Source organism: Trachypithecus francoisi, unplaced genomic scaffold (assembly GCF_009764315.1).
Source record: "Trachypithecus francoisi isolate TF-2019V2 unplaced genomic scaffold, Tfra_2.0 Lachesis_group15, whole genome shotgun sequence".
Taxonomy (NCBI): domain Eukaryota; kingdom Metazoa; phylum Chordata; class Mammalia; order Primates; family Cercopithecidae; genus Trachypithecus; species Trachypithecus francoisi.
In genome coordinates, this window is record NW_022681460.1 from 113369898 (window position 1) to 113397174 (window position 27277).

Consider the following 27277-nt stretch of genomic DNA (forward strand, 5'->3'; position numbering starts at 1 on the left):
GGCTGTGTGCCAGTAAAACTTTATTTACAAAAATATGATGTGGAAAAGAACACATATTGTACGATCCCATTTATAGGAAATGCCCAGAACAGACAAATCCATAGAGACAGAAAGTGGATTTGTGGTTGCTGAGGGCTGGCGGGAGCAGCAGCGTGAGTTCGCAGGGGCACGGCTTCCTTTCTCGGTGGTAATGTTCTGGGATTAGACCATGGCGATGGTCGTACACCTTGTAACCACTGAGTCATAAGGTTTAAATGGGCAAACATTATGACATGTGAATTCCCTATCTATAAAGCTGTTTTAAATTAAACAAAACAACAGTCAGGCTGGAAGTGGCCCTGGGCCATAGTTTTCAACCCTGGTCTTAGTCTGAACAAAGAATACCTAAGATTTAGCAGGCATCTTTCTTCCTAAGACCGTTCATGCAATCTCTCATTTGTAAATACACCAATCTCAAGGGAGAAAGAGATTTCTAAGAGTCTAACAAAAGGAAACCTGTGCATTAATCCAAAATAACACACATCCATAAATTTCTAACGCCATCATTATCTCAGACTTCCCACCTCACTTTCTGTATTTCTATGCTTCAGAATGCCAAGCTCTTCTTCTGAGGTGCCTGAGTCCCTGGCTGCCCCCCAGGCTTGCCTACGGCATCCTCAGGGACTCCGGGGAGCTCATGAGAGGCCTGGGCTCCGGTGGACCCACATGCCCTGGCAACTGCTCCATGGACTAAATGTTTATAAACAGGTGCTGAGAGTCCACGAATACATCCCAATCTGGACATTGTTTGGACTTGAATCCCTGTAACTGTCTTTTTTGCAAGCGAATTTCTATATTGTTGAAAGATTACCTTTACTTCTGGGTACCATTAAGTTCACTGTTATTACTTGCATTTTTACCCTACTCACAAGAGGGAAGGAAGGGGCAAGGATTTCCCCATTTTACACCATGAAAATGCGAGAAAAGGAAGAAGCCCTGTGTCCCGGTTGGCCCAGACACGAGGCCACATGTTCAGACTTGACAAGATCCTGACCTGGACCACCAGTGGCTTCCGCAGGTGCCGGTTTCGCAGCTTCCGGGGCTTTGGCAGGAAGAAATCCGACTGCATCTGTAAGGGAGCAGCGTCCGGCACCTGAAGGTGCGCTCTCCACACCACAGGGACGCTCGCACATGGGCGGCCCGGCCCCACACACTCACGCTGATGGAGTTCAGATGCTGGCGGAAAGTCAGCTCTGCTTCTTTACTGGGAGAGAAAAGCTTCCCATGTCGGCTGTTGGGTGGTAAGGTTGTCGGGACAGCAAAAAGGCCGCCATCTGAGTCACTGCTTCCTGTGCTGGAGGGACCAGGCACCAAGAGGGGTCTCGGAGGGTTTCTCCAACCTGGCAGAGGAGAGGAGAGAAGCAATGTGATAGCACTCACCTAGCAACAGGTCCAGGGTCGCAGGGTTCTGTTGGTAAGAAAGTCAGAAAGACATTCTCTCGGCAACCCGTCTGGTTGTCTTGAAAGGAGAGACCTCTATCTCAGTCCCATAGAAAGACTGATTTTCTATCCTTCTCACTGAAATTCTTGTTCCCATTTTGAGTAGACCACTGGCCTCCTGGATAGGACAAAAGCACTCCACCATTTCGCTCAGTGCTCAGGAGTAAGGGCGGATAAGACACCAAAGATGTTCTAGGACTAGAAGAGCCTTGAGGGTCTCTAGTCAGTCAACTTTCTTGGTGAAGGGTCAAATAACCCATGTCCACTCTGTAGATCATACAGTCTCTGGGGCAACTCAGCCGGGCACTGTAGCACAACAGCAACTGCAGACAACATGTGAACAAAAGAGAGTGGCTGTGTGCCAACACAACTTTATTCACACACAGCAAGCAGGGGGCTGCAGGCCTATAGCTGGCTGCTCCCTGCTCTAAATCTCTCGTTTTTAGAAAACAGACCCAGAGGTAAAAGAACAGGAAATATGAGAGAGTTAGTATTGTGGGACCCTACTAGATGTTTTCATCATTGTCCGTGCTGCTGTAAACCACCCCGAGCATTCACGGTAGGCCAGCCTGGCCACAGAGCGAAACCCTGTCTCTCCTAAAAACAGAAATTAGCCAAGCGTGGTGGCACATGCCTGTAATCCCAACTACTTGGGTGGCTGAGGCAGGAGCATCACATGAACCCAGAACATGGAGCTTGCAGTGAGCTGAGATCACACCACTGCACTCCAGCCTGGGCGATAGAACGAGACTCCATCTCAAAAAAAATAAAATAAAATTCATTCATAGTAGGGACTGGCCCCCTCTCACAGGACCCCTCGCCTGGCCCCCTCTGTCACCCAGGCTGGAGTACAGTGGCACAATCATGGCTCAGTGCGGCCTTGAACTCCTGGGTTCAAGTGATCCTCCCACCTCAGCCTCCCAAATAGCTGGGACCACAGGTATGAGCCACGATGTTCAACTACTTTTTTTATTTTCATATTTTGTAGAGATGAGGTCTTACTATGTTGCCCAGCCTGGCTTCAAGTGATCCTCTTGCCTTGGTCTCCCAAGGTGCTGGGATTATAGGCATGAGTCACTGCTCTGGGCCTTATTTTATCTTTAAAACTCACCTTTTTTTTTTTTTTTTTGAGAAAGAGTCTCACTCTGTCGCCTGAGCTGGAGTGCAATGGCTCTATTTTGGCTCACTGCAACCTCCACCTTCCGGGTTCAAGTGATTCTCCTGCCTCAGCCTCCTGAGTAGCTGGGATTACAGGCGCCTGCCGCCACATCCGGCTAATTTTTTGTATTTTTACTAGAGACGGGGTTTCACCATGTTGGCCAGGCTGGTCTGGAACTCCTCACTTCAGGTGATCCACCCGCCTTGGCCTCCCAAAGTGCTGGGATTACAGGTGTGAGCCACTATGCCCAGTCTAAAACTCACCATTTTCACACTTAAAAATTTACCATCCTAACCATGATAATCTGCTTTATTATAAATATACTATGGGTTGAAAGCGAGTGAAACTGATGCCTCAGGAAACTGGTCATGCTTGTCTTGGAGTTTTATGTACCAGGAACACAATTTATGACCCCTGAATTTAAATTACTTCCTATATGCAGCTGGGACAGGGGTACACTGTGGACTGGCAGATTGTTCCATCATTCTTTCCGGGACTTCTGTTAACCTGTTGGCACCTCCCCTAACAGAAGGATTCTCTATTCTGAGGTTTTACATGTAAAGAAAAACAGAAAAATAACAACCTTCTCAGGGACTTTGAACCAACTCAGCACATTAGTGAGGCTTTTGCTGGCACCATAAAGCAGACCCCAAAGTGACCAGCCTGGCAAAGGCCAGCTTCTTGCCAGCTTCTACACCGCGGGACCCCACAAGTCCTTCATGGCAAGCCCTGGCGTCGCCCTCCCCATGAGGAGGCAGTGATTCTGTACCTTCACCGTGTCAGCTGGATTGTGGCAAGCTGCACAGTGGGGTCAGGCCTCAGGCACACCTGTGCCCTCAGCTTCAGCATGGCCCCTGAAGCCTGAGAGGATGCCACCAGGGCAGCCCAGGCACAGGGAATGGGGCTGCCACAGCCTCACCTGAGGAGCAGGGTCCCGAGCTGGGCGGGAAGGTCTTGCTGCTGCGGAGGGAAGCCTGGTTCCGAGGGCAGCGGGGGCTGCGAGAGCTGACGGTCACCACCTTCCCTGGGGGCGTCACTGACTGCTCCTCCTGCATGGGCCTCACCGAGGCTGTGGAGATGGTGTTTGCTTCCAGAGCCTGGGACAGAAACGGGCCAAACAACACCCAAACTCAGCACCTGAGAAACGGCTGCTGCGTGCCCTGGAGTAGGAGGCGAGATCGTCATGGAGCTCAGAGAGCACAGTGTCATGACGGCAAAGGCCAGGGCCAGAGACGCCCAGCCTCAGTGTCCCCAGAGTCGCTCGGCAGCTTGCCAGTTTTAAAAGTCACTGGTCAGGTAAGTAATAAAAACCACTCCCTTCCTCACAAGTACCTTTCCACGTGCTACGGCGGAGGTGGGAGGGAGGGGACCAGCCCCAAGTGCCAGCATCAGCTGCGGGAAGAGGTGCCGGATGGCAAGTGTTAAGTGTCAAGAACTCAAAGCTATATTAAAAAGTCAGCACGAGACTGCAGCAGCCTCTCTGCTTGTGAGTCAGAGGAAGGAAATACAGGTCAACTTTCTAGAATCAGACATAAGCACAGCTGAAGAGCACTCTGCAGGGATGAAGCCCAACTTTGGGGGGTGTGCAGGCCCATAAAGCCCAACCCCAGGGGATCTGCAGGCCCACGCCACAGCAGAGCCTGCTGCCAAGTCCTGGGGTCCCCGCCTGGCTCACCACAGAAATGCCACCACCGCTGAGAAGACTCGGCCAGTACCCCAGCCTCTCGGCTCTCCTCCTCCTCCTCACTCTCCTGAACACCCCACACATTCCACCTGGGGCAACCTCCCTGTGGACTAAGAAGCCCTCCACCCCGTGCTCTCAGCACAGCCCTGCCCGTCTGCTCACACGGAGCCTTCAGCCCCTAGTCCCCATACCCCGGCCTTTCCCCAGGACCCCTCCCACCGCAAGACCCTTCCTATGCTGCTCCTTCCACCTGCGACAGCAGCTCAGCAGCCTCCAGCATCTCCTCATCTCTGGAGCTTGGGCCTTTTGAAGGGCACTTGTCACAGCTCCACCAGGCAAGAGACAGCCCAGGGCCAGGTGCTGCACCTGGCGGTCTGTCCAGTCTGCCAGGCCCACCCAGAGTCAGCCTCCCTAACTAGCTCCCGGGGGATGGGAATGCCTTTCTACGTGGGATTCCTACCTGCTCTGTGTCCCAGAACTGCTGCCTGCACTCAGGAGCCTACCCTGGCCCCGTCCCTGGGGCACCCAAACACAGGCGCTATGTCTCTCCTCAGCCCCTCCCATGAGCCCACCAAAAGCCAAACCTGAAAAGCCTTCTAAAGGCACTGTCTTTCTGGTCACCACTTACCCAGCCTGGTGTCCCCCCACCACACTACCCTCGAGCCATGTTCACCCTCAGGCTTGGCCTCAGGTTCGGGCTCAGTCACCACCTCGCCTGCAAGAACTTTCTTTTCCCCAGTCCCCGTGATGCTCCCCAGGCACATCTGCACATTCCTGCCACCTGTTCATGAACCAACGCTCCGGGGCAAGCCCTGCACGGGCTGGCGGGGGCGGGAGCGGAAAACCAGCAGGAGGCAGGGGGAATGCAGGCAGAAGTGAGCATCACTTAGAGGCTGTAAGGTGGCCTGTGTGGAGCAGCAGGTGTGGGGGGCTCATGAGGGCCCGAGTCCCAAGTCCCCCCAGCACTGGGACATGTGAGCCTCACACACATTCTGACCATGAAACAGTGCTAAGGGGTCCACAGTGACCTGCAGCTCCTGCCCCAGCCCATCCTTTGAGCCCCTCACTCATGTCCGGCAGCTTGCCAGCCCCTAAACATGCCATTTCAGGACGGGCCTGCAGTGGACCTTGCCCTCTAGGAGCCGGAGATCCTATTGGACTTGGGGGTGTGGGGTAGGATGAGTCCTGGGTGCGCTGTTGGCTCCACCAACTGGCCTCCCTGTGGTAAGGGACCCTTCCCCAGGCTCAGGGACCACCCACACACTGCAGGGACCGTCCTGTCTGGTCCCCAGCTCCACGGTTCTGCTGCGGCACCACATCCCTGCTCTTCTGTGACAGCCTCTGACTTTGCCACATCTGCAGAGCAGCTGGGATGGTCTTTCCAGAGCAAGAACTACACCCATCACTCCCTCAGTGGAAACCTGTTAACAGTGATCAGATAAGCCAGAAGGCCAGCTCGGCTCCAGGCCTCACTCTGTCACCCTCGGTCCTATGCAAGTTGTCCCTTCAGCTGCATGCTTGGGGTTGGCAGACTCCCAGGAACACAAGGAGGCTCACAAGGTACTGCCTGCCTGTTGGCCGTCTTCTCCCACGCCCCACACAGAAAAGAGCACCCAGACCACTCATCACTGCACTTCTGGAGCCGTGCACATAAGTGGAAACACTCATCAAGAGCCCGAGGATCCCTCCGCAAGGGAGAGCAACGTGGTCTGTGGAGAGCCTCTGTCTTCCAGATCATCTGGGTCCCGGCCTCTCCCTGTTCCTTGAGGTCCTGTGGGTTCCTGGTCCCCTGCCATAGGACCCTGTCTCTCTCATCTGGACCCCACCCATGCTGGCCCTAGCTACCCAGCAGGGAGCCCTCCAAGGCTGGGCCTGGCTCCCCTTGGGCCACCAGAGGGGCTGGGCTCCAACCCACTCACCAGCTTGGGGTTGACCTCGGTGGAAATGAGCTTCAGGAGGCAGCTGAGGAGGCGCTGCTTGTGGAGGGAGGTGGGCGGGGAGCCGGGGCGGGGGTCCTGGCGGCCGGGCCCCAACCAGTCGTACTCTAGCTGCAGCTTGCTGGGCTTGCCCATCATGAGGTAGACTTCGGCCAGCGTGAGGCTTTCGGAGGTCTGCAGGTTCCAGCCCTCCTCACGGAGCTGCTGAGCCAGCCGGCTGGCGGGGACCTCCTTTGGGGGCCTGGCGGCAGGCTGTCCCTGAGGCGGCGGAGGCTCCACGGGGCTCCCCTTCTCTTGGAGCTCCTCTGCGGGTGCATCTGCCAAGTCTTTAGTGCAAACATCCAGCAGGAGCCCGGGGCCGGGCCTTGGGGACGGGCCAGTGGGAGCAAGGTCAGCAGCCTCCTTGCTGACAGGAGCCAGCACCTCTGGGGAGATCACCCCGCCCGGAGGGGGCTGCTCGCTCCCAGGCCGTGTGTCCGCACAGCGGCACTGCTCGGGGACAATGAGGTCCTGACAGGACTTCAGGTATCGGGGCAAGGGGTCTAGGAGCGAGAGCTCGTCCTCCAGGTCTGGGAGCTGGCCACAGGCACATGGCAAGGCCCCTGGCTCCCGGGTGGGACTGTCCCTGCCTTCTGCAGGAGTCTTCTCAAGACATGGCCCGGTGTCCTGGTGCCTGGGAGGAGGCCTGTCGGGAGCGTCCGGGCTGCTCAAGCTTAGGGTGGCCCCCTCCCCAGGGGTGCTTTCGGGGGAACTCTCTCCAGAGCTCTGAGAGGCATCAGCCACAGGAGGGGGCCGCCCCACACCCTTGCCCTCAGCTCCACCCCGCGGGCATTTCACCTGGCCCCGGGCGGTGCCTTGCCCACTCTGGATGCCCAGGATCTGGGCTGGGGGCAGTACGTGGGCGTCCTTGGCACTCTGCTTGCACCGGCCACCCTCCTGCCAGTGCACTGTGCAGAAGGCCTTGGAGTGCACCACGCGGGCCACGCCCGGCAGCGGCGTCAGTGTGCAGTTCTCGCCTGGGAACAAGTGCAGTGTCACCTTCTCCTGCGTCAGTGCAGAGCATGAATCCTGCAGCTGCCGCTCCTCAAGTGTCTTCCGCTGAGTGCCCGTCAAGGAAGGCCCATGCTGGCTGGCACTGAGGTCCGGATGCTTACCAGGCACATGGCTACAGACACGAGCCATGCTCCCCACTGGCATCCCCCAGGGTATGAATCATGCCCCCGACCCGGGGCTTTCCTCACACCACTACCCAACAGTGCTGACCTGGGCACTTAGTACCTTCAGGAAATTCACATCTGACATACACCATGCCTATGTGTGGAGTGGGCAGGGCTGGGAGCCAGCCATGGACGTGAAGAAGGCTGGGCTGACCCTTGGTCGTTTTGCTCAACCTGCTGGCAGGAACGCTCTGGCCACACCCCGTGGGCCAGACACAGGCCACTGACATGATACAGGGCTGGCTGTGACTGAGTTCTAGCACTGCAAGGCCATAGAGGGGGCTTCACACCCATGGAATAAGGAGCTCCAGGTTATGGTTCCAGATGTACACCATGTCACAGCACAGTTGTTCTGCCCATGGGGACCATGACGATGACAGGCACGGGGAGGCGTGGTCCGTCTCCAGGCAGCAGAGGCAATGCAGCCTGGAGGGTCTGCTTTAGCTGGAAAAGGATACAACTCGCACCTCATGGAGCGCCCACTTCTGCTTCAAGAACTCGATGAGGCTGGAGACCTTTCGATGCAGCTCCACGATCATCCTACAGAGACGAGAGACAGGAGGAAGTGAGGCTCGTAGAACAGGAAGGGAACCGGAACCGTCTGAAGAGCCCCGAGGCTGCTTACAGCAAGAGGGCGCCAAGAGACAAGGGACCTCCAGAGAGGCACCCAGGAGCGGGCGTCCGCAGGGCCCTTGGCTCCTGTGGCTAAAAACCAGCCTTTCCAGCTGTGATGGCCAGAGATTCACACGGAGCTAAAGGAAACATCTTTGCCAGCAAAAGGTCTCCGCCAGGATGTGGGTGCTGGCGCACAGCCTCTGCCTAGTCTACGAGCTCCTTCTGGCTTCAAGGGCGGGCGAGCATGGACAGCGTTAATACATTCTGAGGGGAAAGTACATAAGTGGAAGGAACGAAGTACTGGCACGCTATGATGGGTGAATCTCAAAAGCATCACGCCCAGTGAAAGAGGCCAGGCCCAGAGGCCTCTGCGTGTGGTTCCATTTCTATGAAATGTCCACAGTAGGCAAGTCCACTGAGACACACAGCGGACTGGGAGGTGCCAGCGGCCGTGGGACGGTGAGCATCAAAGAGTGAGTGCTAAGGCGCACGGGGGCCTCTTCTAGTGTACGAAAATGTTCTGGAGCTGGACAGAGGTGGTGGCCGCAGAACACTGTGACTGTGTTAAATGTCACTGAACTGTACACTTAAAAATGGCTAAATTTGCCAGGCATGGTGGCTCACGCCTGTAATCCCAACACTTTGGGAGGCCGAGGTGGGTGGATCACCTGAGGTCAGGAGTTCAAGACCAGCCTGGCCAACATGGTGAAACCCCGTCTCTACTACAAAAATTAGCCAGGTGTGGTGGCAGGCACCTATAATCCCAGCTACCCGGAAGGCTGATGCAGGAGAATCACTTGAACCTGGGAGACAGAGGTTGCAGTGAGCTGAGATTGTGCCATTTGCACTCCAGCCTAGACCACAGAGCAAGACTCCATCTCAGAAAAAAAAAAAAAAAGAAGCCCGGGCTGGAGCGCAGGGGCGCAATCTTGGCTCACTGCAACCTCTGCTTCCCGCGTTCAAGTGGTTCTCCTGCCTCTGCCTCCCGAGTAGCTGGGATTACAGGTGCCCACCACTGCGCCCGTCTAATTTTTTTTGTATTTTTAGTAGAGACGGGGTTTTACCATCTTGGCCAGGCTGGTCTCAAACTTCTGACCCCGTGATCCACCCGCCTCGGCCTCCCAAAGTGCTGGGATTACAGGCGTGAGCCTCCGCAACCCGGCACCTCAATTTTTTATAATGTACAAATGGAAAAGGGTCCATTTCCACGGTGGCACCTTGTGCATACGCAAGCCACGAGTCTCCAAGAAGCGGGTGCGAGAGGAACAGTATAGGCCTTATTGGGGGACGAGAGGAAGGCTCTGCAGTTCCCCTTCTCACTGCGACATCGCCTCCACCATCCCTGCCCAGGTACAGGAGTGCAGCCCAGTGCTCCCTGGACTCCAGTCACCTCCAGACTGCCGTGTCCTTGTGTGATGACAGAGCATGGGGGTGGACCTGCTTCTCCTGCAAGTTCCTTGAGGGAAACACACACACTGCTTCCAGTCCTGCTCAAGCAGTTGGGACCCCTCTGCATGACAAAGGCCATGGTACCTGAGGCGCGGGTTCTGGGCAAGGCTCTGCACGCGGGCCCAGGCATGGTTGTTCCGTGGCTGTAGCTCTATAGGGACTTTCAGAGGCAGACGCACTGGCTTCTGGTCCTCTTCATCACTCAAGCCTGCAATGGAGAGGAACCATGAAAGTTTAGTGCAGACCAACCTTAAGGTAGAAAACCAAGCGCTTGGCCAGAAAAACCAGTGAAATCAGCTGTGAGCAGATGACCTTGCAAACAGAGGCAAGGACAGCAGAGAAACCCCAGCGAAGAAACTCCAGTGTGGCTGCTCAGGGGTTTGCAAAGGCCACAGACTGGTCCAGAGAGGTCATAGGAGACTCGATCCTGACAACCACCGACCACTCTGCTGACTGCTGCCATGGATCTGAGCTCAACTTGACTGAGTGGATGTTGGGAGCATTTCAAGTTCAAGAGTGGTCCATGTGCAGCCCCGGGATTAAGCAGGGTCAGACACAAAGCAGCTGTGGCAGCAACGCTGTAGCTCAGCCTGCCCGCCACCGAATGGGACGCCACGGGCACCGCCTCTGGTCCTGGGAGTGCCCATCCACCTACCATCCGGATCGCAGAGCTTCTTCAGGGCCCGGCACATGGGCGCTTTGATCCGCAGGTTCCGCCCTTTATAGCGTACAGTGGTGGCCCTGGGAAAAGAGTTTTGAAGGAACGCTGAGGCCTGTGAGTCAACAGAAGGACGCAAGGGCCAGTACACGGAGAGGCGCTGAGCCAGGCCAGGTGGGGCCTGGCCAAACATCCACCCCAGCCCTCTCAAGCCCGCGTAAGACAGTGGGAGGACACGGTGACAAACAAATGGTGACTCTGCACATCCTACTACTCTCCTGACCACACTTCAAACTCCAAGGGACAACTGCTGTGTACAGAAAACGTGCTGTGCCCTCCCGCCTTGGTGACTGGCCTGGCACAAGCTGATGTCCCATTCCTGGAAAAGCCACTGTCCTGGGGTCCCCTCAGACAGCCACCCTTCTCTCCACTGCCCCAGCTCTATGCAGTCCTCCTACTTTGGGCCCTCAGAGCAGAAGCTCTCAGTCCTCCTTCCCATGACCTCTCAGTCTACCTTTCCATGACCTCTCAGTCCACCTCCCCGTGATCTGTGTGACCTCTCAGTCCACCTCCCCATGACCTCTGTGTGACCTCAATTCACCTCTACATGATCTCTATGGGACCTCAGTCCACCTCCCCATGACCTCTGTGACCTCTCAATCCACCTCTCTGTGAACTGTGACCTCAATCTATCTCTAGGTTACCTCTGTGTGACCTCTCAGTCCACCTTCCCATGACCTGTGTGTGAACTCAGTCCACCTCTCCGTGACCTCTATGACCTCTCAGTCCACCTCCCCATGACCTCTGCGGGACCTCAGTCCACCTCTCCATGAACTGTGTGACCTCAATCCACCTCTAGATGACCTCTGTGTGACCTCAGTCCACCTCTCCGTGACCTCTGAGTCCACCTTTCCATGACCTCTGTGTGACCTCAATCCACCTCTAGATGACCTGTGTGACCTCAGTCCACCTCTGTGACCTCAGCCCACCTTTTCGTGACCTGTGTGACCTCGGACCACCTGTGACCTCAGTCCACCTTTTCGTGACCTCTATGTGACCTCAATCCACCTTTCCATGACCTGTCACCTCTAAGTCCTCCTGTCTGTGACCTCTCAGTCCACTTCTCCGTGACCTCTGTGTGACCTCAGTCCAATTCTCCATGATCTGTGTGTGAACTCAGTCCACCTCTGTGACTTCTCAGTCCACCTCTATGTGACCTCCCTGTGAGGAGTTTCTGATCGGAGAGAAAAACCAACTTGAATTCCAAGGAAAGGACCGCAGTCAAGAAACGGCTCTGGTCAGCGGCCCACTGGCTGGTGAACGACAACGGGCTTGTGTTTTACAAAATGCTCAGGGCATGTGTATCTTGTTTTTATGGCTTTCTGCCTTAACCAGTTTTAGCAATTCACCAACTCCCAGTTGCACATGTCAGGTAGGAGAGTTGCTGCTTCTGTATTTGCTGTTGCTATTCAATTTCTAAGAAACAGTCTATGAAAAAAGCTAAAGAACACATACACTGTGATTCCAAAGATGCGTAAAAAATTACATTTTCATCTCTGTATGTATCTATATTTGTACCTGTACAGTTACTTATGTAAACTCACTAAGAAAAAAATTCAGAAAGATACACATGAAAAGACTGTAAGTGGTTAGCTCTGATGAGATGAGCAGGATGGAGTGGTGAGGAGGGTCTTATATTTTATCTATGTATTGTTGGAAAATTGCTTAAAACTTGTATTTATGTACTGCTTGTATAGTTTTAAAAAATCTTATTCCAATACAATGCTGACCAAAATTATCAAAACATGAACAAGAGTCTGAAGCGAGTGCTGCGTGGGAGGGACTCTCCAGATGATCCCTGCAGTTTGGCTCGAAGAGCAGCCTCTGCTGAGCACATGCATCTGATGGGGAGAGCCAGTTCTGGCAACCTCAGACAGGAAAAAGGGTGACACCACAATCTCCATATCCCAGTAAACAAAGCTGCAATCCCCTTCCTTTTAAAAGGGTCCTAGCTCTAACTTCAGCATTATGCAGTCTCAATACCCCACACATTTTACCATCACCCCAAAAACCTAAGGCTTTAATCAAGTGTTTAGGGCCAAACAAGCCGGGCACGGTGGCTCACACCTATAATCCCAGCACTTTGGGAGGCCAAGGTGGGCAGATCGGCTGAGGTCAGGAGTTTCAGACCAGCCTGACCAATATGACGAAACCCCGTCTCTACTAAAAATACAAAAATTAGCCAGGCATGGTGGCGTGCACCTGTAATCCCAGCTACTCGGGAGGCTGAGACTGGAGAATCACTTGAACCCAGGAGGCGGAGGTTGCAGTGAGCTGAGATTGTGTCATTGCACTCCAGTCTGGGCAACAAGAGTGAAACTCTATCTCAAAAAAAAATAAATAAATAAAATAATAGTGGCTCACACTACTATTGCAGGCTCAGCTCTTTGGGAGGCCGAGGTGGGTGGATCAAGATGTCAGGATATCGAGACCATCCTGGCTAACACGGTGAAACCCCGTCTCTACTAAAAATATAAAAAATTAGACGGGCGTGGTGGCGGGCGCCTGTAGTCCCAGCTACTCAGAAGGCTGAGGCAGGAGAACGGTGTGAACCTAGGAGGCAGAGTTTGCAGTGAGCTGAGATGGCGCCACTGCACTCCAGCCTGGGCAACAGAGGGAGACTCTGTCTCAAAAAATAAATAAATAAGACCAAACAAACAGAGAGGTCCCAATTGGCAGAAGGGCGGGGGCAGCAGCTGGGTTTCAGTAGCTATGGAAAGCTCAACAATCCCTCGTGCATGACAGCGACTCTTCCATCTATCCATTAACCATGCCTCCACCCACCCACTCATGTGTCCATCCATCCATCCACTCATGCGTCCGTCTGTTCACCCACGCACCCACCCAGCTACTGACTGAGTGCCTTCTGTGCTGGGAATCAAACATAGGATGCCAAAGAACAGAGTTGAGCTTGGGAAAGCCTGACCAAAGAGGCAAGAAGACGGCAGAAAAAAAGCTCCATGCCCTCAACCCCTTTCTGACTGTACAGATTTTCTGTCTTGAGGGATAATTTAGAGAGGATGAGTCCCCAGAGAACAACATGTTCTACTGAGACAAAATTCTTAAACCATCTTAACCCAGGTGAAATACACAGATAAGTGCCACAGCAGTTTTATGAACATTAATGATATCAGAGCAGGGCTGCAGCAGAAGGAACCAGAGGGAACATTGGTCAAAAGCAGTCATTAAGCATGGAGTCAATTCTTTTTTTTATTTTTTATTTTTTTACTTTTGAGACACAGTCTCGCTGTGTCGCCCAGCCTGGAGTGCAGTGGTGCAATCTTGGCTCACTGCAACCTCAGCCTCCTGGGCTCAAGTGATCTTCCTGCCACAGCCTCCCAAGTAGCTGGGACTACAGGAGCCCACCACCACCCCTGGCTAATTTTTTGTATTTTTAGGAGAGATAGGGGTTTCTCCATGTTGGCCAGTCTGGAACTCCTGACCTCCCTCAAGTGATTTGCCAGCCGCGGCCTCCCAAAGTGCTGGGATTACAGGTGTGAGCCACTGCACCCGGCTCAAGTCAATTCTAAAACAATCTCCTCCAATGAAGTGCTCTGGAAACAAATGGACATTCCCACTCACCGTTTTTAATTCCATCTGCCCCAAAACACAACAATAGTAGGCAAGATTTAAACAGCTGGTGGAGCTGTGTCATGTGGCACCTGTGTTTTCAATAATCACATTTTCCGTTAAACTGCTATTTTGTGACTTCCTTTTTTTTTTCCTTCAATAAAACTAAGTGCACCCTTCTGCATTCATATGGAACCACTCAGATTACAATCCTCCATCTTCTTTTCTCAAATGGAAGTTCTACGACCAACCTGAGGCTGCGGCACTGAACAAGATGAAGAGCCATGTTAAAGTGCGAGAGCCAGGAGGACCCTTAGCCCTGGTCACAGTCCCCGGACATGGTCCATACCTCCCAACCCTCGCACCAGCCTGGAAGCTGTAAGACAGGCCAGGACTTTCCAGACAGGCCCAGCACAGGGGTTGAAGAGGTGATGCCTATAGAATAACCACAAGCTGACCTCTAAGTGAGCCCTCAAACAGAGGCTCTATTTACACCCCTGCATGAGTAGCTTTTTTTTTTTTTAAAGGCAGAGTCTCACTCTGTCGCCCAGGCTGGAGTGCAGCGATGCAATCACGGCTCACTACAACCTCTGCCTCCCAATCCAGGGCCTTAGGCGATTCTCATGCCTCAGCCTCCCGAGTAGGTGGGACTACAGGCATACACCACCACGCCTGGCTAATTTTTGTTTGTTTGTTTGTTTGTTTTTTTGAGACGGAGTCTCGCTCTGTCGCCCGGGCTGGAGTGCAGTGGCCGGATCTCAGCTCACTGCAAGCTCCGCCTCCCGGGTTTACGCCATTCTCCTGCCTCAGCCTCCCGAGTAGCTGGGACTACAGGTGCCTGTCACGTCGCCCGGCTAGTTTTTTGTATTTTTTAGTAGAGACGGGGTTTCACAGTGTTAGCCAGGATGGTCTCGATCCCCTGACCTCGTGATCCGCCCGTCTCGGCCTCCCAAAGTGCTGGGATTACAGGCTTGAGCCACCGCGCCCGGCCTAATTTTTGTATTTTTAATACAGATGGGATTTCACCATATTGGTCAGGCTGGTCTCGAACTCCTGGCCTCAAGTGATCCACCTGCCTCGGCCTCCCAAAGCGCTGGGATTACAGACATGAGCCACCATGCCTAGGTGAATAGCATTTCAGAATAGAAACATCATTGCAGAATAGAATAGCATTTCTGAATTGAAAAGAGTAATTCCTCTATGTACACAGGAACCTGGCTTTCCTTTCTGACAGATTTATTTTCTTCTCTGCAAAGCCACTTGATAAATCTCATAAGCACATGTTAAACTTATGCCTCTGGGTCTGTGAACAACGTAGTAAGCTTTTGCTTTAGGTTAGACCTTTACTCAATTCATTTAGTCTTTAGTTTAATTTTATAATTCTAAAATCAAAACAAGATTCACAGTTAATTGAAACATGTCTGCATGAGAGGTAGGGGCAGCAGCAAGTCAAATACCCTAGTCACTTTGGGGCTGAAATCCAGGGGTAGCCTCCCACAGGCACCTCACTCATTTTCCTGATCTCTCACCTTGACAGGTTTCCTGTTTGTTGGTAAATACGAGTGTCTGCTGGTGAAAGAATGGTCACAAAAGTTGACAGAAGAGAAGGTCCAGAATGGACCGACATGGCACAGTCAACTGATGTTTGACAAGGGTGCAAAGGCCACTCAGTGGAGAAGGGACAGTCCTTTCAGATGATGCAGGTTGACACCCACAGGCAAAAAGCAAAGCTCCACCTAAACTTCACATGGCACACAAAAGTTAATTCAAAGCAGATCATGAATTTAAATGTAAAACTAGAAAATTTCTAGAAGAAAACACAGGGGGACATCTCTGTGACCCTGGGTTAGGCAAAGAGTTCTTAGATGCCATATTAAAAGCATAAACCACAGAAGAAAACAGTGACAGACTTGACTTCATCAAAGCGAAGGACTTTCACTCTGTGCAAGACAGTAAGTCAACGAAAAGACAGGCCACAGTCTGGGAGGAAGTATTTGCAGCTGGAGGATCCAACAGAAAACTTGTGTCTACAACGTACAAAGAATTCACTAAACTCAAGAAGAAGAAAAAAGGCAGCACAAGATATGAACGGGCACCTCACCAAAGACCCACAGATAGCAAATAAGCAGGACAGAGACGCTGGGCGTCATGAGTCATCAGGGAAACACATCAAAACCACAGCACGATGCCACTCCACTCCTACTAGGTGCCTTTAGAAAGACAGACACTCCGAACACGCTGAGTGCTGGGGAGTGTGGGAAGCAAATGCAACTCTCCTGGAAGAGTCTGGCAGCTCCATGTAAAGCCAAACACACACTCCCACCTCCTCCTCCCGGGGACCGAAAACCACGCTCACACAAAAATCTAGAGGCAAAGCCTGGTCACTTCTTCACCAACACTGAAAAACTGCGAACAGCCCTGGGTCCCTCCACTCGGAAGGGATAACAGAGTGCGACATGTTGACACCGTGGAACACGACTCAGTAGGTCAAAGCACAAGCTGCAGCAGATCCACAAGACACCACGCAAGAGCCTCGAGGGCACACTGCTGAGTGGGGACGCCCATCTCAGAAGGCTGCACACCACAATTCTCTTTAGATGGCTTTCTGGAAAAGGCAAAATTACAGGGAATGGAGAGTGGTGCAGAGGGTGCCTGGGGCAAGGTGTGGGGGAGGGACAGAAGGGGACCTGGGGGTTGCTGGCAGTGTTCCGTATCTTGACAGTGGTGGCAGCTATGCAACTCTACGAATTTGTGAAAACTTCTAGGACTGTAAGCGAAGAGGCTAATCTACAAAGACTAAGCCTAGGATGATTCCAATGTGACGACAACACTCTTGGAAAGGTGCAACTAGAGAGAGTGAGAGACCAGTGGCTGCTGGGGTGCAGCTAGAGAGAGAGACCAGAGACTGCTGGGGTGCAGCTACCGAGAGTGAGAGCAGTGGCTGCTGGGGGCACTAGGAAGCAACAGGCAGAGCACAGGGTGTTCAGGGCAGTGAACTGCCCCTGTGTGATGCCGGAAGGGTGGGCACATGTCATTACCCATCTGTCCAAACCCACAGAAGGCACAACGCTGAGTGGGCCTGTAAGTAAACTATGGACTCTGGGTGATGAAGAAGGGTCAAGGAAGGCTCGTGAATTGTGACAAAAGGGCCACACGAATGCGAAGAGTTAGTCACGCCTGTCATCCCCACACTTTGGGAGGCCAAGGCGGGAGGATCACCTGAGGTCGAGAGTTCAAGACCAGCCTGGCCAACATGGTGAAACCCCGTCTCCACTAAAAGTACAAAAAATTAGCCGGGCGTGGTGGCGGGTGCCTGTAGTCCCAGCTACTGGGGAAGCTGAGGCAGGAGAATTGCTTGAACCTGGGAGGCAGATGGTTGCAGTGAGCCGAGGTCGCGCCACTGCACTCCAGCCTGGGTGACAGAGCAAGACTCCGTCTCAAACAAAATAAAACAAAACAAAATAAACCAACTCAGTGTTAATAACAGGGGAAATCATGTGTGGGGCAGGGGAGGGGCGTAGCTCTGTACACAATTTTTCTGTAAACTTAAAACTGCTCAAAAACTAAAATGTCTTAAAACAAACTTCCAGAACTGTATGACAAAAACCAAAAAGAAAAAAGTTAAAATACTAAAGTAAAAAATGGGTCAGGTACAGAGGATCATGCCTGTAATATCAGTGCTTTGGGAGGCCAAGACAGTCTTTGTGAGACCAGCCTGGGCTCTTTTGGTTTTAGAATTGTAAAATGAAATTAAATTAATAGAGGCAAAATCCCACCTCTATTAAAAAAAAAAAAGGAAAGAAAGAAAAATAACATACACGTACACACCACACCACACCACCTCCAACAGCATCCCCATCTCTTCTCCACAGGGAACGAGAGGCAGAGCGCCCAGAACGAGGGGCTCTCCTGCTGCAAACTCTACACTACCTTCCTGAGACAATGGGAGCTATTGGAACCCCTCCTGTGCTCAGAGCCAGGCCTGGCCCAGCCCTCCAGCCTCAGCTCTGCACTCTTCCCCTCCCCTCCCCTCCTGAGGCTTCCATGACCCAGTTCCTCCTTCCCACCTTCCTTTCCCTGGGCCAGGTGATTCCCCAACTCTGTGTGTGGCCCCTGCTCGCTTCTTTCTTTAAGACCTTGGCCACCACCTTGGAAAAGCCTTTCTTAGATGCCCCAGGCAGGTTCCCTTCCTGCCAGTTGCCATGTCTGCACCCACCTGCCACGTCAATTTCACGATAACTTTCATCCCCAGTTACTGTACATGCTGACACCACACACTAAGGTGACCTGCTCAATGGACCTGCATCAGCTGCCACACCACAGCTGTCACCACTGCATAACCAGCACCCATTCTTATGCCAGGCACACACAGGTACCCAGACATTTCTAGAACCAATGATCACACTACTCAGCAGCCCTTCTGCCTCAGATCTCTCTATGGGTGCAGACAGAAATGTTTCCTTGCTGGTACCATGCTGTTTCAAACTTTTCTTTGTGTCTCACACCTCTCTGGAGGATGACAACACGACAGGTGAGGCTGTGGCCCAGAGAGCCAGGTGAGCGTGGCCAGGTCCCTTAGTGCAGGCTTCCACTCTCCCTGGGGCCTCCCCCAGCACTCTGTCCAGGAGTCAGCACTGCCTTCACCTGCCATTTGCCAAAATCTTTGGCTACACGGGCAAATTCTCCATCAGTGCTCACACCTGAGCTCACCCTTTCTTTTGCCACCTGCCCAGTCTTTTCCAGACAAAATGGTAGCCAGGTGGGCTCCCTTGACATTGGCTTCTGTAAGAAAAAGGGCAATCAATCTTGCCATGCTGCTGACAGGCCCACCGCCCAGGCCTACACTCAAAGTCATCTCAGGGCCCCTCCACTGCGGGAGCACAGCAGAGGATGACAGCCAACACTCAGCCATGCCGCCTTCTGGCCAGCATGCCCAACACGTGGCCTGGAGGAGCTGGGGACCCACGCCAGGCTCCCTCTTCATTTGGTTCTCAGAGTGGCAGATGGCATGACTGTAAATGGCACCAAGCGTGCTGCGTAAGCTCATGACACATTTCAATGCCGCTGTCCACGCACCTGCTGCCCGGGAGGATGAGGCTGGAGGGGCGCTGCTGTACATGCTACTGAGGACAGACATAGCCCAGGCCCATGCCTGCTCCTTGCCCTTCCTCAGCAGAACCACCTGAGGGTTTTTTTTTCTTTTTTATTCCCTCCCTAGACGAAGTCCTCCTCTGTTGCCCAGGCTGGAGTGCAGTGGCGCAATCTTGGCTCACTGCAACCTCCGCCTCTTGGGTTCAAACGATTCTCCTGCCTCAGCCTCTCAAGTAGCTGGGATTACAGGTGTCTGCCACCATGGCTAGTTAATTTTTGTATTTTTAGCAGAGATGGAGTTTCACCACGTTGGTCATGCTGGTTTCGAACTCCTGACCTTATGATCCACCCGCCTCAGCCTCCCAAGGTGCTGGGATTTCAGGCATGAGCCACCGCACCCGGCCAACCTGAGGGTTCTTTATACCAAAAGGCACTCCCCCTCTGCACACTTTAGCGAGCCCCTCTAGTCTTGCAAGCCACAACCCCGTCATCACTCATGAAACTACACAGCCCATAATCAAAGCCCCCCAGTTGTCCCTAGAATGCCCTTTGTAACCATTTCCTTCTCTTTTCCTTCCTTGGTTTTTGTTAAAGGCCCAAGACCTCAACAAAGCTACTACCTGCATTTGTTTGTAAGTGTCTCCGGGCCCTGGGAACTGCCTGTGCCTGTGTCATCAGAAGGAATCTATTTCTTAAATAAGTTCTCCTGCAGATGGCGCTGCAGATGCCCACCATGCCCCCGCTGAGCAGCACATCTGTGCTATGGCAAAAGGAATGCTCATCAGACAGGCCACCCCATGCACTGTCCTCAAGCATAAAACAAAGAGCCCAGAACTCTAGCTTCATTCCATGAATCATGGAGGAAATGAAATAAAAGGTGAAGTAAGATTTGTCCCAAGTCCACATCCTGGGGCAGTGTTTTCCCTCACGGGACAGCCCCTTGCCTACTGGTTAGGTGACACCGGGACAACCCCTTGCCTACTGGTTAGGTGACATCAGAAACCATCTACGCCCTGGATCTTGGGCCTTCTCAAGACAGTTCCTCCAATGTGCCCAGTGCTGCTCAGGCTAAGCCAGATACTGCCCCACGGAGGTAGAGCAGGAGCGAGAGTGGGAAGGAAGCAGGGCTCTGAAGCTGGGAGGGGTGCCTGGGCAAGGTGGTGAGCATCCTCCCCATGGCCGATGGCCCCTGGCTGTACCCTACACCCACTCTGGGAAGTCTGCTCAGTGTTGGGGCAAGCTGCACTTTCTGGTGACTGTGGTTACCCAGTTACAGTCGTTGGCTGCAGGCTGGTAGCAGCTCACACAGAGCCTGGGAATCACGCCCAACACCTGCTGTGCTGGGACTGGAGGGAAGGCCTGTGCTGGCCCAGCAGGCACTGCTCCCACTGGGCCCGGGGGAGGGCTCCCAGGTCATCAGACACAAGCCTAGGGGAGAAGGGCCAAGGGGAAAAGCAACCAGAGGCCCAAGGGTAAAGTGCTATGGATGGAAGAGAGATGGGTAAGGACTTCAGGAGTGGTTGCAAGGGCAGGGCTCTGGGGTGCGGGTGGCACACCCACAAAGATCGGGGCCGGTTGTGCAGACCCAATATCTGGGGTTCAGTGAACTGGGAGCAGCCAGCCAGGCTGCTGGGACAGCTCTGATGTGGTCAGTGGGCAGGACAGATCTAAGACGGGATGGCCACCCACGAGGACCCACACCAGGTGAGAAATGTACATGCACAGAACCCCACCAGGCTGTGCATTGGGAACCCCCCAGGCTGCGGAGTGGAGACCCCCAGGCTGTGGAGTTGGGACCCCCGCAAGCTGTAGGGCAGGGAACTCCCAGGCTGTGGAGTAGGGTAGCAGGTCCCTGCCCTGGAGTGCGGCCCAACAGCAGCAACTGGGCAGATGTCGACTGGACCATCAGGGGCCCAGGTGTTTGTGCGGCCAGGAGAGCACGTGCCCTCTCGGGAGTCAGGTGTGTGAGGGAAGGAGAGCAGCCAGTTGGAGACAGAAGCATCCAGGGCAGAGAAGGCAAGGAAGCTGTCAGAAGTGGCCCAGAACATGACAAAAATGTAATGGAAAGAAGAGGCCCTAGAAGCTGGGGTCCAGCCCTACAGCACGCACAAAGGTGGAGGAAAAGGAGGACAAAAAGCAGGGCCCTGAGGGCTGCGTCGAGACAACAACGCCCAGCCAGAGACCCTCAGGAAGGAGGAGGCCAGAGAGGGCACTTCTTTCCCTCTCTGGGGCAGGTACAGGCTCCGGGCACAATCATCGCTCCCTGGACCGAGCACCTTTTGTTGGGACTGAACACGTAATTGACAGGTTATGAGGTTTTAACTCAGAAGGTCCTCACTGAGAACATTTCAGCTTCTGCATTTTAGAGGATAAACACAAAACACCAGAGAAATGATGTTTCACACGGAAACTGGGACTTACCCAACCTGAATGAGTTCATTCAGCTTTGTCGCATTCTTGTCATCCATACCTTTAAATGGAAAAAATAAATAAATGAGACCATGATGTAGTTAGGAGCAAAGCCACTGAAGATTCCCATACAATTCTGCTCAATATAGACTCAAATCCCATTACCAAATATAAAGTTCCTCTGGAATAAAAGCCCTACAGTAGCTGCAGGCCCTCCCTCAAAGTCACACATTCGAGTCAGCTGCCCTGGTCGGCCCCGCTCACCTGAAATTCTAGAACACCCCAGCCTGGCCCCCTCCTCAGGCAAGCCCCCTATCCAGCCTCTGCCCCACTGATCTGTCCTCCCAAAAGCTCCCTCCGAGGTCCCCCAGCGCCGGCCTTCCACTCATCCCTCTGTGCCTGGCTCAACTCATCCCTATGCACCTGGCTCGATAGCTGCTTCCTGCAGGTACCACACCTGCCCGCACACACTCCTGCTGGGCTCGCACTGCCAGCGTCTGGTGATGACCTTCCAGCCCACAGTGTGGAACTCCCAGGGAACCCAGAGTCCGCAGAATGAAGACTCCGACACCCTCTGAGTTTCCTGGAGGGCCCCATTTCCTGTGACCTGCTTGGGACCCTTCACTATCTTCAAGATGTGCAAGAAAGCAACTACAGTACATTAACGGGAGAAACTAGGTGGTGGGTACTTGGGTGTTCATTGTAAAATTCTTTGAATTCTTCTGCATGTTTTGGGGGGAAAAAACTCCACAAACGGCCAGGCTGAAAACCAAAACCATAGACAAAACTGTCAAAGCAGCCAGAGACAGACAATGCACCTGGCATGGAGGAATGAGGACACAGATGACCACTGACCCCTCTCATCAGAGCAGCACAGGCCAAGAGGCAGCAGACAACGGCGTCAATGTGATGAAAGAACGAACCCATTAGATCAGAATTCTCTATCTGGCAAATACATCTTTTAAGAATGAAGATGAAATACAGAGTTTTCAGATAAATAATAACTAAGAATTCACAGCCGGCACAACCACATGGAAAAAAATAAAGGATGTTTTTCAGAAAGAAAGGAAACAAAGCCAGATGGAAACGGAACTTCAGGAAGGAATGAAAAGCACCGGAAAGGGCTCTCGTCGCCAGGCGAGGCACCAAGAAAGGAACCGGTCATGGAAACCGGCCAAGCATGGCATGCCACCGGGCCACCGTGACCCACCTCGCCCGCTCCCGGATGAAGGGTGGGAAGCCTGGGAGCAGTGTGCCCCTCACTCAGCAATCGAGTCATTTATTTTCATCAAACTTGAGTATCCTTATGAGGCAGGAGAATAGGGTCTAGAGGCAGGGAACCTAAGGCCAATTCACGCTGACTTCCTAGAACTAAATCAAAAAGAAAACCCCAACTTTCACACCTAAGTAACAAAAGGACCAGATGCTACTCCCTTTGCAATTCCCTCCCCTTCTTTCTGCATGGCAGATGGGAAATTGAAAGTATCTCTGATTGGTTGCAGAAAGCAGCAAGCAACCAGACATTTACATAGGAGTGTAACTTTGTACCTTCACTGCAGCCTGATTGGTTGCTTTAAGCTGGGGAAAAAGTCTTCCCCAAGACTGGGGCCAAGTCTTCCTTTGCAAAGAAGTGTAACTTTGTAACCAGTTTAGTCTCTGATTGGTTGTTTTCCACAACCAATCAGATGCTTGCATAGGGTGTAAGCTTTGTAACTTCACTCCAGCCTCTGATTGCGGGCCACTACTTCATTTACATAGAAGAAGCCAATGAGAAACCTCTAGAGGGTGTTTAAAACCCAGAAACTTCTGTAAAAGGGCTCTTGAGCCCCTACATCAGGGCCCACTCCCACCCTGTGGAGTGTACTTTGGTTTTCAATAAATCTCTGCTTTTGTTGCTTCATTCTTTCCTTGCTTTGTTTGTGCATTTTGTCCAATTCTTTGTTCAAAATGCCAAGAACCTGCACACCCTCCACCTCTCAGAAGCTCTAGGTCGGAAACCAGGAACAAGTAGTGGTGCAAAAGGACCAGGCAACAAGGAGCGGATGTGGTCAAGACGGGGTTTTCCTTTCTCTGGGGAAGATGAGAGCTGGGAGAGCTATGGTGTAAACTCCTTGGGGCCTGGGATGCTTCCCGAGGCTGAGAGAGGGCAGATGAGAGGCAGCAGGAACGGGCATGAGGAGCTGGGACACAAGGCCCACGGACATGGGTGCAGGCTGGGAAAGGCAGGCTGGAGGAGGGAAGAGAAGGAGTGGCTGGATCCACAGGGGACAGACCCAGTGGGGAAGTGTAGGAGGGCAGGGCCTCCCCACACACAAATGCCACACTAGATTGCAGCAGCCACCCCACAGGACACAGCAAGGCATGGAGGGACAGCAAGGGGTCAGAGTGTGGCGAAGGCCGGGCACAGACAGGACGACTACTCCATATCTGTCCTCTCAGCCCCACCACCCACCTTGAGCTGTGACATACTAGCTGGCGTGGTGGTGCGGTATCCCCCTGAACCTGTGAAGCAGCCCGTGGTAGTGCACCCCTGCAGTGCCCATGGGACAGCCCAGGCAGACTCTCTTCTGTGAAGTCAGGCAGAAGCAGCAGGGCTGAGGGACGCTGGGCACAAGCTCCTGGAAAGGCTACATGTCCCTACCTAGAGGTCATGTCAAAAAAGTCTAAAGGGAACCTGGTCCTGAGGAGACGACTGGAACAAATCCAAGCAAGGCCCTGAGTGAGGAAGGCCTGGGCACGTCGCAATGTCTCAGAAGCCCTGGCAGTGCGGCTGCTCTAAGTCAAAGACACTGAGGGAGACTCCACAGTCACATCCAGGGCAACGGCCCTCGACAGAAGCCCTGACTGATATTTTGGGATGTTTTAGAAAATCTGAATATGGGTAGAAAATTAGGTAAAAACTTAGCTCCTGTTTGGTAAATGCTATAAGTCTAGGTGTGACCATGGCATCAAGGCTACACAGGAGAAATGTGCTCTGAGGTGAGCCGGCGGAGGTATTCTGGGCTGTGGCGTGACATAGTCGAGTGGAATGCAGAGTGTGTGAACACATGTGTGCACGCGAGCACGTGTGATGTGCATGGAGGAAGAGAGCAAATGTAGCCAACGTCAGCAACAGGTCCATCTAAGCCAAAGAGCATGGCCGCCATCATATTCTTCACGTCTTCTATTAACATTTTTTCAAGATAAAAGTTAGAGGGAAAATAGAAGCAACTCTGGGCACTAGAGCCCGAAGGTGACAAGGACAGGAGGAGCCGTGGGCAACCCCACAGGCAGCGTACTCACAGCCCCCGATCTTCTTGCGCAGTTCGCCATAGCAGATCAGGCCATACAGTTCCTGGGATGACTTCTTCAGGCCTCGAGAGAACACTGAGAGACAAAAGAGAAAGTGGCTTTAGAGAAGGGAACAGGAGGCGCCGCCTGACTCGGGCGTGGGAGCCACGCCGGGCTCACGTGGTTTCTTGGATCTGCTCCCTGTACCCTGGTCACGCAAGCTGTCAACCACAGGAGACACTGGGCAGAGTGTATAGAACACGGTGCTGTGTTTGCAATTTTCAAAATAAAAAGTTAAGCCAAAGTGGGGGGTTAGAAATTTACCCCTAATAGGCAGAGGAAACGTCCCCTGGAGGAGAAAACACAACACTCAGAATAGCTGGTTCTCGTGGAGGCAGTGGATCTGGCCAGCACTAAACCTGTCATCCATCTCTGCACACAGGTGAGGCCAGCGGCTTTGCAACCTGGATGCTGCCTTCCTGCCTCACCTGTGCCCTCCCGTGACAGTGGATCTACACAGCCCGGGCCCAGGCGGGAGGAGGAGCCAAGGACAGGTGCTCACCCCTGCCTGACATCTATTCTCCTTCCTCAGTAAGAGGTTCTGTTTTTTTTTTTTTTTCCTTTTCTTTTTTTGGAGACAGGGTCTCACTCTCTTGCCCAGACTGGAGTGCAGTGGCGCGATCTTGGCTCACCGCAACCTCTGCCTCCCAGGCTCAAGAGATTCTCCTGCCTCAGCCTCCCAAGTAGCTGAGATTACAAGTGCACGCCACTATGGCCTAGCTAATTTTCGTATTTTTAGTAGAGACAAGGTTTCACCATGTGGGCCAGGCTGGTCTTCAACTCCTGACCTCAAATGATCCACCTGCCTCAACCTCCCAAAGTGCTGGGATTACAGGCATGAACCACTATGCCCCGCCAAGACCCCTGTTTTATTTGGGAGGCAAACAGGCTGGAACATGGACAGCTGGTTGTGGCTACACCACTAGAAGTAGTGGAGACTTCCAGAAGCCTGCTTAAAGAGCCTGATTTGGGCAGGAGGGTTCCCTTTTTCCCACCCCTCTTTCCTCAAGAGTCACTGCCTGGAGCTGTCACCAAGGACGGCCAAGCACGAGAATGGGAGGCACCTGGGTCCTGCCTGCCCTGGGTGCCAGCTTCTAGGTATCTCTGCCACAAGACAGTGAATTCTGAGGCATTTGGGCCACTGCTATTTTGCATTTTGTTACTGTATTACACCAGACCTAATCCTGCTAGGGAAACCAAGTGACAACACAGTCCAGGCCCCTTTGGGTCACTTCACAGAGCAGGGTTCTGAAGGCCATTTGTACCCTCTGTTCTCACAATTATCCTCTCTAGTTCTCTCCTCAAGAGACCGGTTCTCAAGGCTCTAAGACTGGTAAATGGAGAAACAGGCTTTCAAGATATGAGGAGGATTCTGGACCATGGTACACTGCTAAGTACAGGCCAGTTGCTCTCAAAGGCTCTTCTGAGAGAAAGACCTAAGGGCTCATCAGACTTTTTTCCTTTTTTTTTTTTTTTTGAGATGGAGTTTCGTTCTTGTTGCCCAAGCTGGAGTGCGGCGACGCAATCTCGGCTCACTGCAACCTCCGCCTCCCGGGTTCAAGGGATTCTCCTTCTCCTGCTTCAGCCTCCCAAGTAGCTGAGATTACAGGCATGCATCACCACACCCTGCTAATGTTTGTATTTTTAGTAGAGACAGAGTTTCTTTTTTTTTTTTTTTTTTTTTTTTTTGAGACGGAGTCTCGCTCTGTCGCCCAGGCTGGAGTGCAGTGGCCAGATCTCAGCTCACTGCAAGCTCCGACTCCCGGGTTTACGCCATTCTCCTGCCTCAGCCTCCCGAGTAGATGGGACTACAGGCACCCACCACCTCACCCGGCTAGTTTTTTGTATTTTTTAGTAGAGACGGGGTTTCACCGTGTTAGCCAGGATGGTCTCGATCTCCTAGACCTCGTGATCCGCCCGTCTCGGCCTCCCAAAGTGCTGGGATTACAGGCTTGAGCCACCGTGCCCGGCCGAGACAGAGTTTCACCATGTCAGTCAGGCTGGCGTCAAACTCCTGATCTCAGGTGATCCGTCCGCCTCAGACTCCCGAAATGTTGGGATTACAGGTGTGAGCTACCACGCCAGCCTCATCAGACTTTCTTAAAGGAGCCCATGACTCAGGAAGCTTTAAGATCCACTGTTCAGTAGACAAGCAAAATGTGGCCATCCACCCAGTGGAAAATTATCCAGGCATAAAAAGGACTGGCACACGCTACATCACAAACGAACCCTGAAACCCAACACTGAGTGAAAGGAGCCAGGCACAGAAGGACATGTAGCATGTGATCCCATTTCTATGAAACGTCCGGAGTAGAAAGATCCATAGAGACAGGAAGTAAACTGAGGGCTCCCAGCACCAGGGTACAGGGTTTCCTTCCAGGCAGTGGACATATTCTGCAACTAGAGAGTGGCAATGGCTGCATAACCTCGTAAGTACATTAAGAACCACTAAGTTCTACACTTTAAAAGGGTGAATAATATCCCCATTTCTAAACTATGTTTTTAAAAGTCCACTATTTGAAATGACAAAAAGAAAAAAAACTCACAACCCAGAGAGAAGAAAGCAGCACCAGGAGCAAGACAGTGCAGACAAGGGACCCCTGGGGAGTGAGACCCTGG

The 27277-nt window shown here is 52.8% G+C and overlaps 1 protein-coding gene across 12 annotated transcripts in view; it reads right to left on the reverse strand.

The window, feature by feature from the left end:
- The window catches only part of CRAMP1 (cramped chromatin regulator homolog 1), a 65433-nt gene that overhangs the window by 14015 nt on the left and 24141 nt on the right, over positions 1-27277 (reverse strand). For 11 of the 12 annotated variants that reach the window (XM_033236247.1, XM_033236240.1, XM_033236246.1 and 8 more), the window contains 9 exons: positions 24611-24694; positions 21341-21389; positions 10196-10281; positions 9625-9748; positions 7935-8016; positions 6242-7357; positions 3558-3735; positions 1198-1379; positions 1034-1108 (listed from right to left, as the gene is read on the reverse strand). In XM_033236247.1, coding sequence (XP_033092138.1) covers positions 1034-1108; positions 1198-1379; positions 3558-3735; positions 6242-7357; positions 7935-8016; positions 9625-9748; positions 10196-10281; positions 21341-21389; positions 24611-24694 — 1976 coding nt within the window. Of the gene's footprint in view, positions 1-1033; positions 1109-1197; positions 1380-3557; positions 3736-6241; positions 7358-7934; positions 8017-9624; positions 9749-10195; positions 10282-21340; positions 21390-21785; positions 22706-24610; positions 24695-27277 lie in introns of those variants that run through there. The other variant, XM_033236249.1, reaches the window with a different exon arrangement.